General features: G+C 44.7%; 1 protein-coding gene across 8 annotated transcripts in view; it reads left to right on the plus strand.

The window, feature by feature from the left end:
- The window catches only part of ELK3 (ETS transcription factor ELK3), a 177,031-nt gene that overhangs the window by 124,682 nt on the left and 39,248 nt on the right, over positions 1–13,101 (plus strand). For all 8 annotated transcript variants that reach the window (XM_086400800.1, XM_086400807.1, XM_086400801.1 and 5 more), the window contains exon 2: positions 10,482–10,690. In XM_086400800.1, coding sequence (XP_086256926.1) covers positions 10,482–10,690 — 209 coding nt within the window. The remainder of the gene's footprint in view (positions 1–10,481; positions 10,691–13,101) is intronic.

Here is a 13,101-nt window from a genome sequence, read left to right on the forward strand (position 1 = left end):
CATTTTTTTGCATACAGTGGTTGACAAGAATTAAAATGTCTTTTGAAAATACATGTCAATAATCTTAGTTTCACCTTCTAAAAAATAATATAAAAAAGATTTCCATTTGTGTTGCTCAGTTACCAAATATTAATCCTTATTTACTTAATGCCCTAAAATTATTCTGTGCCAAGTTACTGCTGACCTCAAATAGTACAAATTGTTGTTTTCCAGTTCCCTGACTTAAATACAGGTTTTCGTTTTTGTTTTAATGGAATGGTTTCTGACATTTCTCTACAGAAACACTTAGTAGATATTCTGGGCAGAGGAATTGAAATTCAGAGAATTTTCGGTACTGAGTGTTGAAGTTTCATCCTGACTTCTCTAACTATGCAAGTTTTAACAAGTAAAAAGATGTGAACTTGCTGAACACCTACTTTGTTTATTTCTTTCACCGGAGTTTTTCTCTTTTCCTTGGGCTCTCTCATTTCTAACTGGTTTTTTCTAAGTTGGCTAAAAGTTCTCTAGTTCCTACAATATATAAGCTTTACAAAGACAATTTTTCTGAACTCTCTAAACTCCAACTCAGGGTAGCTTAAAAAAATGAAACTAGAAACATGCAAAGAGAAGCGTTAGGTTGCCACAGATAGGAAGAAGAGCAAATAAGTGGGTATTTCAGCTTCTAAGAGTGGAAGCAGAAACCTCAGGCTTTGCTTTCAGATTCGGTGCAGCTCTGTCTCACGTTAGGATGTTTGGTGCCACCTTGTGGCAGAATGACTGCCATCAAGGAGAGGAGCACAGCTTCTCAGGAGGAGGCAGCCTGAGAAGGAGTGGGGGCAGGGCTAAATTTTGGGAGGTGTGGTGCTGAAGCTTAGAACAATTTGCAGAAATCCTCTTTGTACAGACCCCCACAAATTATAAATACAAAATCACTCGAGCCCCTAGACTTGTGCAAAGTGATGGTCCCTGAGGCATTAGCTTCACCAGGAGCCCTCTGGTGCAGGGTGACAAGGTGATGCTGGTGGTCATGGGTTGGGATGGACTCTCCTGGCAGCCTGGCCGCTGCTGGAGGCTTGGTGGTGTTTGAAGGAGCACAGTAACCTCTGCTACTGGATGGACTTAGCTATTATTTTGCTTGAGGTATAGTTGATTTACAACATTAGTTTCCAGTGTACAGCAGAGTGATTAAACATTTCATAGGTTAAACTCCATTTGTAGTTATTATGAAATATTGGCTATATTACCTGTGCTGTACAACCCATCCTTGTAGCTCATTTGTTTTACTGACGGTTGTTCAGCAGTCAGTTGCGATTCTGGGGCTTCCATGAGAGGGAGTAGGTTCATGTCCTTCTACTCCACTACCTTGTCTCCGCCCCATGCTTATTTAATGCACAGTAGTCTGTGGTCCTATCTTATCCCTTCCTCCTTGCCCCTCCCTATTGGTAACCACTGGTTTCTACCTATGGGTCTTGGGTGGGCTTTGTTTTTCAGGCATGTGTTGGAGGTTGTCTCTGGGCAGGTTACATGGCCGTCTCATCCAGGACTCCACACTGATTCTTGCTTTGGACTTTAGCCATCACTGGCTGCTTCCACCCCTGCCCTGCCTATGGTGCAGAACTTCTGCCTCTCTCCTTTTTATTTCAGTTCAGTTGCTTAGTTGTGTCCAACTCTTTGCAACCCCAGGGACTGCAGCACGCCAGGTCTCCTTGTTCATCACCGACTCCTGGAGTTTACTCAAACTCATGTCCATAGAGTCGGTGATGCCATCCAACCATCTCATCCTCTCTCATACCCTTCTCCTCCCGCCTTCTATCTTTCCCAGCATCAGGGTCTTTTCAAATGTGTCAGTTCTTCGCATCAGGTGGCCAAAGTATTGGAATTTCAGCTTCAGCGTCAGTCCTTACAATGAAATTCAGGATTGATCTCCTTCAGAATGGACTGGTTGGATCTCCCTGCAGTCCAAGGGGACTCTCAAGAGTCTTCTCCAACACCACAGTTCAAAAGCATCAATTCTTTGGCGCTCAGGTTTCCTTATAGTCCAACTCTCGCATCCATACATGACTACTGGAAAAACCATAGCTTTGACTAGATGGACCTTTGTTGGCAAAGTAATGTCTCTGCTTTTTAATGTGCTGTCTAGGTTGGTCATAACTTTTCTTCTAAGGAGCAAATGTCTTTTAATTTCATGGCCATAGTCACCATCTGCAGTGATTTTGGAGCCCCCCAAAATAAAGTCTGTCACTGTTTCCATTGTTTCCCCATCTATTTGCCATGAAGTGATGGGACCAGATGACACGATTTTAGTTTTCTGAATGTTGAGTTTTAAGCCAGCTTTTTCACTCTCCTCTTTCACTTTCATCAAGAAGCTCTTTAGTTCTTCTTCACTTTCTGCCATAAGGGTGGTGTCATCTGCATATCTGAGGTTATTGATATTTCTCCCGGCAATCTTGATTACAGCTTGTGCTTCATCCAGCCCAGCGTTTCTCATGATGTACTCTTATTCTTTCCTCTTACCTTTTTCTTTTTGAAGGTGAAAGAGTGATCTTTTCTTGCCTTCCACCCCCTAGAACTTCAAATGCTCTCCTACGGCAAGACTTTCTCCTGATGACACAACTCCATGAATTATACATCTGTACCAGAACCTGGTTTTTATGACCCAACAGAAGCTAAATGTTAACAAGGAAAGGGGAGAAATCACGGGCGCGGTCCTCTGAACAGAACTCTAGCTCTACGCTTTTGAAGGAGGGGTGTTGATCAAATCCTCTCACCCTTTTCAGATTTTGCGCACCCTTTTGTTCAAGGGTCTGCTCAAGCTTAGTCCTCTAGCAAGCCTTCTCCAGTAGCCTGCTCCCAGTCCTGATCCTGATGCGAGTTCCTTGCTCTTGGTGGGAGGCAGTGTAACAGTGGTTAAGGGCACAGACTGAGGCCTGTACTAACCTCAGTCTTACTCATTCATTTATTTGACAAAGTGGGCAGAGGGAGGCACCATCGGTGACGAGAGTGATCAGTATATTCAGTCTATAGCCTCCTTCTCTTTGAGACTCCCTCCAGATGAAAGAGTGAATCAAGGATACTATTTGTGTTCTTTAAAGACAAAAAGAGTTGAAAACACAGAATGAGGGTGGAAAGTGACTGCTCAGAGTCTGCCTAAATGTCCCTCCCTCCCTCTCTGTGCCACGGACAAGCTTTTCACGCTTGGTCCACCTCCACCGTGAGCAGCCCGGGGAATGCTCCCCAGTTGGGCTCCGTCTTCACAGGCAGTGTCATCATGGCTGTCCCTTGGATCGTCGTTTTAGAGCCCTTCTTCTACCTCTTTTGGAGCCAATGGTTCTTGTCTCCTTAACTCCCTTCCCTGCTCCAGGGGCACAAGATAGATCAAGGCAGAACTAGTCCCAAGGGAGGTGTGAACACCCAAGGGCTGTCTTTGCTAGAGAAACAACTTGGAAGCTTCAGGATAAGCATTTTACACCAGGGTTTCTTAAGCTGAAGGCAGCAGACAAGTGTTCAGGGATCTGAGTTTTCTGCCAGAAGTTTTGAAAATCTGTTTTTTGACTTTTAAAAATATTGACATATAGTTGATTAATAATGTGTTAGTTTCAGGTGCACAACAATGTGATTCATTATATATATATTCTTTTTCAGATTCTTTTCCATTATAGATTATTACAAGATAGTGAATATAGTTCCCTGTGCTATAAAGTAGGTCTTTGTTATTTATTTTATATATAGTAGTGTGTATCTGTTGATGTTTTTTCATCTTTTGATGATAGTCTTTTTAAAAACCCACATAAACATATTCTGCTGCTGCTGCTGCTAAGTCACTTCAGTCGTGTCCGAATCTGGGACACCCCATAGATGGCAGCCCACTAGGCTGCCCCGTCCCTGGGATTCTCCAGGCAAGAACACTGGAGTGGGTTGCCATTTCCTTCTCCAATGCATGAAAGTGAAAAGTGAAAGTGAAGTCTCTCAGTTCTGTTCGACCCCTAGCGACCCCATGGACTGCAGCCCACCAGCCTCCTCCGTCCATGAGATTCTCCAGGCAAGAGTACTGGAGTGGGGTGCCATTGCCTTCTCCGTCACCTTATAAACAACAGTCACCAAAGAGCTGGAAGATTCTTCCTGGATATCAGTGCCTATTGTGGAATCATTGCCTAATGAACAAAGAACCAAGATGGATATAGTATCTAAATGATGCCTTTGAGCTAGGTGAAGGCCAAATATCCTCACAACATGATTTATGAAGAAGTGTCTGTTGCTTAAAAAATAATAGTAAACTTTGGAATAACACTATGTACCAAGTGTAGTTCAAGTGCGTTCTTAGTAACTCATGTAATCCTTGCAACAGCCCTATAAGGGAGACACTTTTATCATCATCATCTCCATTTTCCTTATGAGGTCATTGAGGCACAGAAAGGTTAAGTAACTTAACCAAAGTCCCACAGCCAAATAGGACTGGTACTTAGATTTGAACCCAGATAGTCTGGCTCTGAATCTGCTCTTCCTCACTGTGTAGCCTTCTAAGTAGACAGAAGCAGTTCACCCTCTCATCTGCTGCAAGTTGTAGAAAATAATTATGCTTCCACAAAAAACTGTGCATTGTCTAGACTCTGATCTCCTCTGGAGGATGTGATTCTGGTTTTATGGAAGGTATTTTACAATCTACTAATTAGAGATAGCTGATAACAAAAATAATTGTTGTCTGTAGGTATGCAAATTCTCTCCTGTCTTGTAGAGTTCAGTTGACTCCCCTGTCACCCCTGTTTGTGCATTCATTTCAGTATTCCTAATTTATAAATGCCTTTATTATTCAGATTCTTTTTTGAACTTGTTAGAACACCTGCCAAGTTCCCTGGTTGACTAATGAGTAAAATAAAATCTTTAACATGTCTTCATTTTATATCTGTAGGAGAGCCACGATTTTAACCCATTTTGAAAATTATTTTTTAACAAAGGTATTTCTCAGTTCTTAGCTTCTCAATCAGGCCTTCCATGACCTTCTGCTCACACACCCCAGGCTCCCACCTCCTTAACCTGCTCTGGTTGCCTTTCCCTGTAACACTGTTTTTCCAAAATATTGTGTTGTAATAGTCATATGTTTGTTGTTTTTGGCCTGTCTTCTCCCATTAGAATGTAAGATTCATGAAGACAGAGATCTTCATCTCCTTTGTCTCTGATGTGCCCCAAATACCCAGAGAGTGTCTTGGCATAAAATGGATACTCAAAAAAAATTGAAAAAGGTAGAGAGAGAATTGAGTCTCTCTCCTCTTTGTAGGGTATAATTGTATAAACACATCTTACTCAAAATACCTTACATGGCTATAACTTCTGTGTTGGTTGTCTCTCAACCAAGTATCCTGTGTCATATGTAAGATTAATTGTTAATTTGCATAGGGTGGGAGCGATCAGCTGGTTGTATAAGAACTATAAACCTTGAGGCACTTATATCCATTTTTCTTCTTAATATTGAAGGCAGACTATAATAAGATATTTAGTGAAGATGATTTGCCCACATGAAGACCTATTAATTTTTTGCCTCCTGCTCCTTCCAAAGGAGGGATGTGTATTATTCAGATTTGACAAACTGATTTAAATGATCTAACTATCCTCCACCATGGCAATATCTAGGCTATAAATTACAAAGGAGAAGGAACAGCTGGGGCAAATAGCAGGTAGCTCTGTTCTCTGGAGAGGCCTGGAAGAGGCCTTGTCAGCTGCTGTGACCATGGTCTTGGGTTAGTTCCAGTAGAAGTGCTGAGAGAGAAACCATCTGCAGTGGGCGGCAGGGTCGAGATGCGGTCAGGGATGGTACAGAGAGGACCTGATACGGAGGGCACCTCTTCCTGCAAGAGCAGTGATGCTTTCACAGTGGATCCTCCTAAACATAAAAGTGCAGTGCTTAATGTTCACATTAAGCATGGCATTATGAGCACTGTAAAATTTAAAGACTCTTTCAATCAATAAAAATTTAACCTTGAAAAAAGAGGAAAAAGAAAAATGAGAATAGAATCATGTGCTTTCTGTGAAATTAAAAATAATTTAAAAACCATCAATGATTTTGCAGCTATCAAATTATTTTATGAGATTTTAAGATTTCTAAGGATTGTGTGTTCATGTTAAACATTACATTTTATCAACTCTTGGAAAAAGAAAAGAATGGCATTATCCTACCTGATAAAATTTTATCCATTCAAAATAAGGCATGGGGCAGGGGAGGAAGAGTAACATTTTCTACTCAGCTTAAAGTTTGATTTGGGAAATTTTTTTTAAAGAAAATTATAGCATTAGCATTTCTTTCATGTATTCTACATATTTTAAGTGGAGAGTTGTGGGAAGTCAGCTAAATGAGGCTAGGCTGATGAGACATATTACGTTAAAGCAGACCCCCGCTTGTATAATAATGTATCAAACATAAATGTCAAGTATCAGTCCCTTCTTGAACTTTTTATTTAGTAAGAGCCACAGGATGCTGCCTGAATTACATACATTCTTCATAATGGCAGCCAGATACACTGGACTTGATTGTACCTTCATGTTAAGACATAGGACTTTATTAAGGATTCTAGGCATCAAGGAATTAATTATTTTTAAAAACACTAAAAATAATTTTTTTTTTGGTGAGAGGTATATTAATTTTGCTAATATGTGTTGGTGGTTGGGGGGAGAGTGTGTTCCCCAGTCATGTGTTAGACTCTTTCCTTTGCCTGTGTCCTTGAGGGGGCAAAGTTTGTGGCTGGCAAAGGTGTGAAGCATGACTGTGTGTGAAAACACTTGTGTAAATGATGACACTGAATCATAGTTACTAAGGTTGGAACTAAAATCAAGGAAACGCTGAGCATCTTAGTGGTGGGAACCACAGTGGTGAGATCAGTTGCTGACCCGCCCACCCCAAGCCCTACCGTGTGCCCACTGCCCCGCATATACTCAGCCACTTCCATCACCAGAGAGGGTGGCAAGGGTGGAGTCCACAGTGGCCGTGGGGGGCCCACTGCCTCCCAGCGTGACTTCTGCCAAGTGTAGAAGTGGGTGACAGATGTTTATAGATGTGATAAGCTCGTTTGGCAATGTTTTTGAGACTCATCTCTGAGGCATGTGTGGCTGGATTTCTCACAGCAAAGACTTGTGTGACGGCACATTCAGTGAAGCTGGCGGATCCACCGGCATGGAGTGGCTGAAGGGCTGGAGAAGGAGAATGGGGCTGTCAGAGGCGGGTTTGTCGTGCTTTAGGCAGGAGTGGCTAGATGGCTTAGTCACCTCCAGTGTAGCCCTGCCACTCGCATCAACCCTCTGAGGAATCCTCCCACCCTCAGCGGTAGCCTGGGTCCGACACCTCCATGTGGGAGAGTGACGGGGGAGGAAGGGGACATTCCTCAACCCACCCAGCCTCACCAAAGCTCTGAGTGTGTGTGGGGGGCAGCTCTGTGATTCCTGGCGCTCAGCTTGTGCCTCTCCTTGGCCCAGCTCATCAGTTCTGGAAATCTGGCAGGGCCCTGATGAGGGTGTCCTTGTCCTTACCCTGTGCTCCTCTGCCCTTTCACTTTCCTCTCTTGTATCTCCCCTTTCTTTCCCTCTTTCCTCCTTTTACCTTTGCTGTAGGCCATGCCATAGCACCCATGGTCATTTATGTGGCCCACTTGTAACCCTCAGAGTAAAGACAGGATTGGCCAATCCCCCTGCATAACATGCTTTTTCATGCCTAGACATACCTCATGATTATAAATGTAAGTTTACAGTGTAAAGATATCATACCCCAGCAAAGAGAGTTTTTTTAGACTAAGACATTGTAATAGTCAGCTCTTGCTGCTATAATACTGCATAACAAACAGACTGAGAGTCACTGGTATACAGCAACATTTATTTTTCTCATTGGTTGACCTCAGGGACACTGCTTCAGACTGTGATTTGTGGGACTTGGCTCCAGGCTTTGGGTCGAGCTCAGATTGGCTCCACATGTCTCATTTTTGCGCCACAGCTTCACAGTAGTAACAGGAACACAAGAGGAAAAGTGCAAACATAGGAAGCCTCTTAGGCCTCAGCTGAGAAATGGCACATCGCCATTTCTGCTCATCATTCCATTGGCCAAATGGAATAACGTGGCCATCCCCAAATATCAGTGGGATGGGGGAAAAGTACTCTACCCATTCTGGGCACTGCTGCCTGGCCACTTGAAAGGGAGAAGTGAAAGACTGAGAACATTTATCCGGTCTGCTGTACAGTAGGTCCTCATCGTTTATGCCTGGGACACATGGCTCCAATACACACGGTTGGAATGCCATGGAAAGGGATTCCAGGAAGCACAAGAAGCTCTGAGGAGTCCTGGTTGGTAGAAGCACTAAGTGTGAAACACATGGAGATGTTTACATTGTCCTCCTGTTCCATCTGAACATTATGGCTCATATCAGAGATGGGGGAGGTGTGAGTGGCTAGAGCCACCGACCCAGGAATCCCTTCCATCCAGACCTCCACACCCACTGGCAGCCTTCTACCCTTTGGAGCAGGTTCCTCCGAGCATCCACTTTAAAATTTTAGAGATATTTGAAAGCTTACTGTCTGAAGGGTTTGGGTGAGAAAACACTGAAGAATTTGAGACAACTGTTAGCAATTCTTAGTGCCAATGATGGGGGAAAAGTTGTGGTCCGTCCTCAAATAATCAGAAGCTCATATTCGGAGTTGGAGCTGGCGGGCTGCTGTATGTGTTTACGAGACTCATGAGATACAAAAGGCTGTTTTGATCCAACAAGGAGGTGATTTATTGTCTTACGGACTGAGTGGCCATTGTGGTGAAGATTGATTTCTGAAAAGAATATCTCCTTTAAAGAGCCGTGAATAAAAAATGCCCTATGGGTATTTGAAGAACATTGCTATTCTGTTTCTCTTTAACCGAGAAACCCATGTTGCTCAGAGAAACAGTAAAATGTGTTCTTTTGGCTGAACACATGAAAGGAAATAAGGAAATAAATACTTACTGGAAAGCTAGGTATTTTTCACATGGATCCCCGTGTGGAAAGGGAAAAAAATGATTCGTCAGTCTGAAAGCTGCCCCTTTAAGAGAAATGCAAGCGAGGAGGTGTGGAACTGACAAAAATATTGGTACAGATAAGTGTCCCTAAGGCTGTTACTCTGGCTTCTGGGTCTCCCGAGTCGTGTGTTTCTCACCGCTCCCTTGTTCCTGTCACCCTGGCTGCCTCCTGGGGCTTCAGTGTTTCCTCTTTGCATCACGGCATGATCCCTACTTCTCTCTGGCTTTGTCCCCACCTCACAACTGGCCTTCAAAGCTTCTGTGTGTGCCAGAAGCCAGTTTTCCACCCTCTGGCCATCCTGGGCTTCCTCATTCCAGCATCTTTCCCAGATCAAAACCCAGGGCACTTCACGTGTCCAGTCATGAGGGTTGAGCTATGATGAAGCTCTTGAGACCAGCCTAACCGCCTCTCCTTTCCTAATGTGCAATTGTTGATGAGACAAATGGGCATTGTTGTTATTTTTACAGTCAGTATCCATTGCCATGAAAGTCTTCAAATGTCTGAAGTTGGGAAATGCCTGGGAGAGGGGAAAAATTTCCTTGAGAAGGTCCCATATGAACTGGGTAGTGATGGATGAGTAGGATTTCACCAAGCTCCAAAGCTGAGGAACAGCATTTTAGTCAGAAGGAACAGCATTTACAAAGTCCTCAACAGAGTCAAGGGGAAAAGATAACATTTTATAGGCTTCTTTCTCATAGTGAAGAAAAGAATGCATTTCCCATCTCTGTGCTTGTGACAATGGTGGGTTTTTTTGGGGGGGTGCTGTGTGGGGTCTTATTTACCACCTGTGGGATCTTTAGTTGTGGCATGCGAACTCTTAGCTGTGGCAGGTGAGATCTAGTTCCCTGACCGGGGATTGAACCCAGACCTCCTGCACTGGGAGCACAGAATCTAAGACCACCAGGGAAGTCCCACAAAAGGTGTTTCTATCTGCAACGTGACAAGTGCCTGAGAAAGAGACAATTCCTCGGGTCTTTAAGCATGTATCAGTCGGGCATTGGGCTGCGTTATCAGAGCACTGGGAATACAGAAAGAAGCTCCTCATGCAGTCACACCTATTGGCATACCCCTGGCCCCTACGTAACCACACTTAGCGGCTCCAGTGTTTCATCCAGGTAACAGCCTAGAGGCTGACCAGCGAGGGAGCTGATAGGATGAATGGGTCCAGACACCATGTGCATTGTATGGGCAATCATTTGTATGAGGACTGATTCCAGGAAGGGGCAATCTGTTAATCATTTTTTTCATATCATTCCCAGTGTAACCCTGTCCCCTGTGGGGATGTGTGTGGCAAATACCAGGGTCACAGGGCTTCCCTGTATTTCTGAGTCGTGGCTGTTTTGCAGACATGCAGCCAGATATGATTCAGAGTGGCCGGTTGGGATGGAAATGAAGGCACTTGAGGTTCGCTGGGGTCGGGGGTGGTGCTGAGGTGGCCCCCTCCCCAGCCTTGGCAGCTGCACTGACGCGGCCCTCCCTCCCCAGGTATGGAGAGTGCAATCACGCTGTGGCAGTTCCTGTTGCAGTTACTGCTGGACCAGAAACATGAGCACCTGATCTGCTGGACTTCCAACGATGGTGAATTCAAGCTCCTCAAAGCAGAAGAAGTGGCCAAGCTGTGGGGACTCCGGAAAAACAAAACAAACATGAACTATGACAAGCTGAGCAGAGCCCTGCGATACTATTATGACAAGGTAAACCTCGGCCGTTTCGGGAGGCTGTCACGGGGAGGGAGCGACCCTCACAGTCCCCTGAGGACAGCGGAAAATAGTGTACAGTGTGTGTGTGCGCGCATGTGCGTGCTCAGTCATGTCCAACTCTTTGTGACCCAGTGCAGTAGTAGCCCACCAGGCTCCTCTGTCCATGGGATTTTCCAGGCAGGAATATTGGAGTGGGTTGCCATTTCCTTCTCCAGGGAGTGTACCATGAAGGGCATCAGATAGGGGCTGTTGATGCAAGTTTGGTTGCTGTTTAAGAAAGGCTGGGCTGTAGGGATTTTTTTTCTGGCAGCCCTTTAGGTGATGGTGTTTTTGTTGTTTAGTCTGATGAGTTGTGTACAACTCTTTCTCGACCCCATGGAATGTAGCCTGCCAGGCTCCTTTGTCCATGGGATTTCCAGGCAAGAATACTGGAGTGGGTTGTCATTCCTTCTCGAAGGGACCTTTCCGACCCAGGGATTGAACCTGCATCTCCTGCATTGGCAGGCGAGTTCTTTATCACTTAGCCACCAGGGAGGTCTACCGTTTAGGTGTGACCGTGGGTCAAATTTTGTTGCCTCTGTGTTTTCTTTGGTGGTTGCTGCAAAAATTTGCTCACAACAGAAATTAGGTGCAGGGAGGTTCTGTGGCCTCCATCACAGGTAGAGTGACAGAATGAATGTGACAATCGAGAAAGTCTGTTTATCCGGTCTGGTTTGTGAATCACTCAAACAGGCTTTTCCAGGGTGGGGAGGGGATGGTACCTGGGGCAAGCTATTTAACATTTGGGTGCCTGCTGTCCTCATTTATAAAATGGGGCTCAAATAGTGTGGGCTCAGGACTCTGTGCAGAACTAAACAAGCAAACACATGTGGAACACTTAGAATAATGCTTGGTACTCAGGGATCACGACTTCATGGGAAACCTCCCTAATTAAAAGCAAAACCATTCTCATGTTTAAGTCCCGGAAATAAGTCAGAGTGCTCTATTAATGATAACACAGCATAGTTTCCAAAGCCTGGACAGTCGGAGTGAGCTGTAATGCGTTTCTGGAAAAGCAATTGATGTGACTGCTGGGGCAAAATTATTGCTCTTGAGGGGTAATCATTTCAGGCCTGTAATTGTTGACCGTTTCTGTGTGGAGCTATTGTTGCTGAATATTTAGCCTCATAGACATAAAGATTTGGAGTCCTAATAAGGGTAAGCTTTTGTTCCGGTTTTACTATTCATGTTGAAAGGTGAATTAAAAACTGATTTAAATATTAGTTCCTGAACTATCTTTAGTGCCTTCCTCCTGCCAACCTCTTTGGAATTCAAGACAGAAGGATTACACATTTCAGGAAGTGGCGGCATCGTTAATTATAAAGTGTTCCTTTATATGATCGTAATTGCATATGATTATGTCATTGAAATGTTAAAGGTGCTTCCCTTTAATGTAGCAATTAATTAATGCCAGCTTAATGCAGAGTCCTACCAAGATGTAAAAAGCACTTCTCACAAATGGCACTGTCTGAAAGCCTCACAGATGGTTTATTGTTTTGCCTTTTTCCCAGGTTCTAAGTCACACAGTGAAAATTGGGGCCCTCTGAAGGAAAACTGTCATCTTGCTGGCTGGCAGAATGCCTAAGAGCGTGACTTTGAGACTGACAAAAAAAAAAAAGTAATTTTATAGTTTTAAATCAAGGTGTCACAGAAAAGGGGTTTGGTGTCTGTGACTCGGTTTCCCCTTTTTCACATGGCCCAGGCATTGGGACGGAGGACTGTGGGATTTCAGCCCAAAGAGAGATCAGAGGATTAAGGTGACTTCCTCAAGAGACAGGCCAAGTCATGCAGTTCAGTCTACATCTGATCTCCCTTGGGCAGATTTTTAAATCTCTGGGGAAAGCAATTTCAGATTCTACAGTCACCCTGCATGTTTTGTACAGCCTGGTCTCCACACCCCCTGAGACTGTCCTGCGGGCGTCTCTCCCTTTACAGGTAAAGACGTGGGCCTTTGATGGGAAACCTTGCCCACAGTCCTGCAGCCAGAGAGCGGTAGAGCCAGGGTGCCCACGCTCCTGACCGGAAGGCACACGCCCTGCCTTCTGAACCATTTGTTTCCTGTGCCTCTGAGCACCTGACTTCCAGGTAGGCAGTCAGACAGCACAAAGGGTATCACAGCCTTAGACGTTTTTGTTTTTATCAAGCACCCCGGGCCCGAGTGGCCAGTGTGGCCTGCTCACCCCTGGTGTCCCTTTCCTCTCCTGCTGGGCTGAGCTAAGGCCTGGCCACGTGACCTTCGTGCTGCCAGCTAGCGCTGGCAGTGAGGGCCACCGTGGCTCTTGTCCAGGTGTCCTGCCAGCTCAGCCGCCAGGAGAAGACGCCCTTCCTCCTTCCTCGGGAACATATACACCATATGTGTATGTGTG

This window comes from Bos grunniens, chromosome 5, assembly GCF_055505025.1.
Source record: "Bos grunniens cultivar Pamir isolate PY7600 chromosome 5, Bosgru_T2T1.0, whole genome shotgun sequence".
In the NCBI taxonomy this organism is placed as follows: Eukaryota; Metazoa; Chordata; class Mammalia; order Artiodactyla; family Bovidae; genus Bos; species Bos grunniens.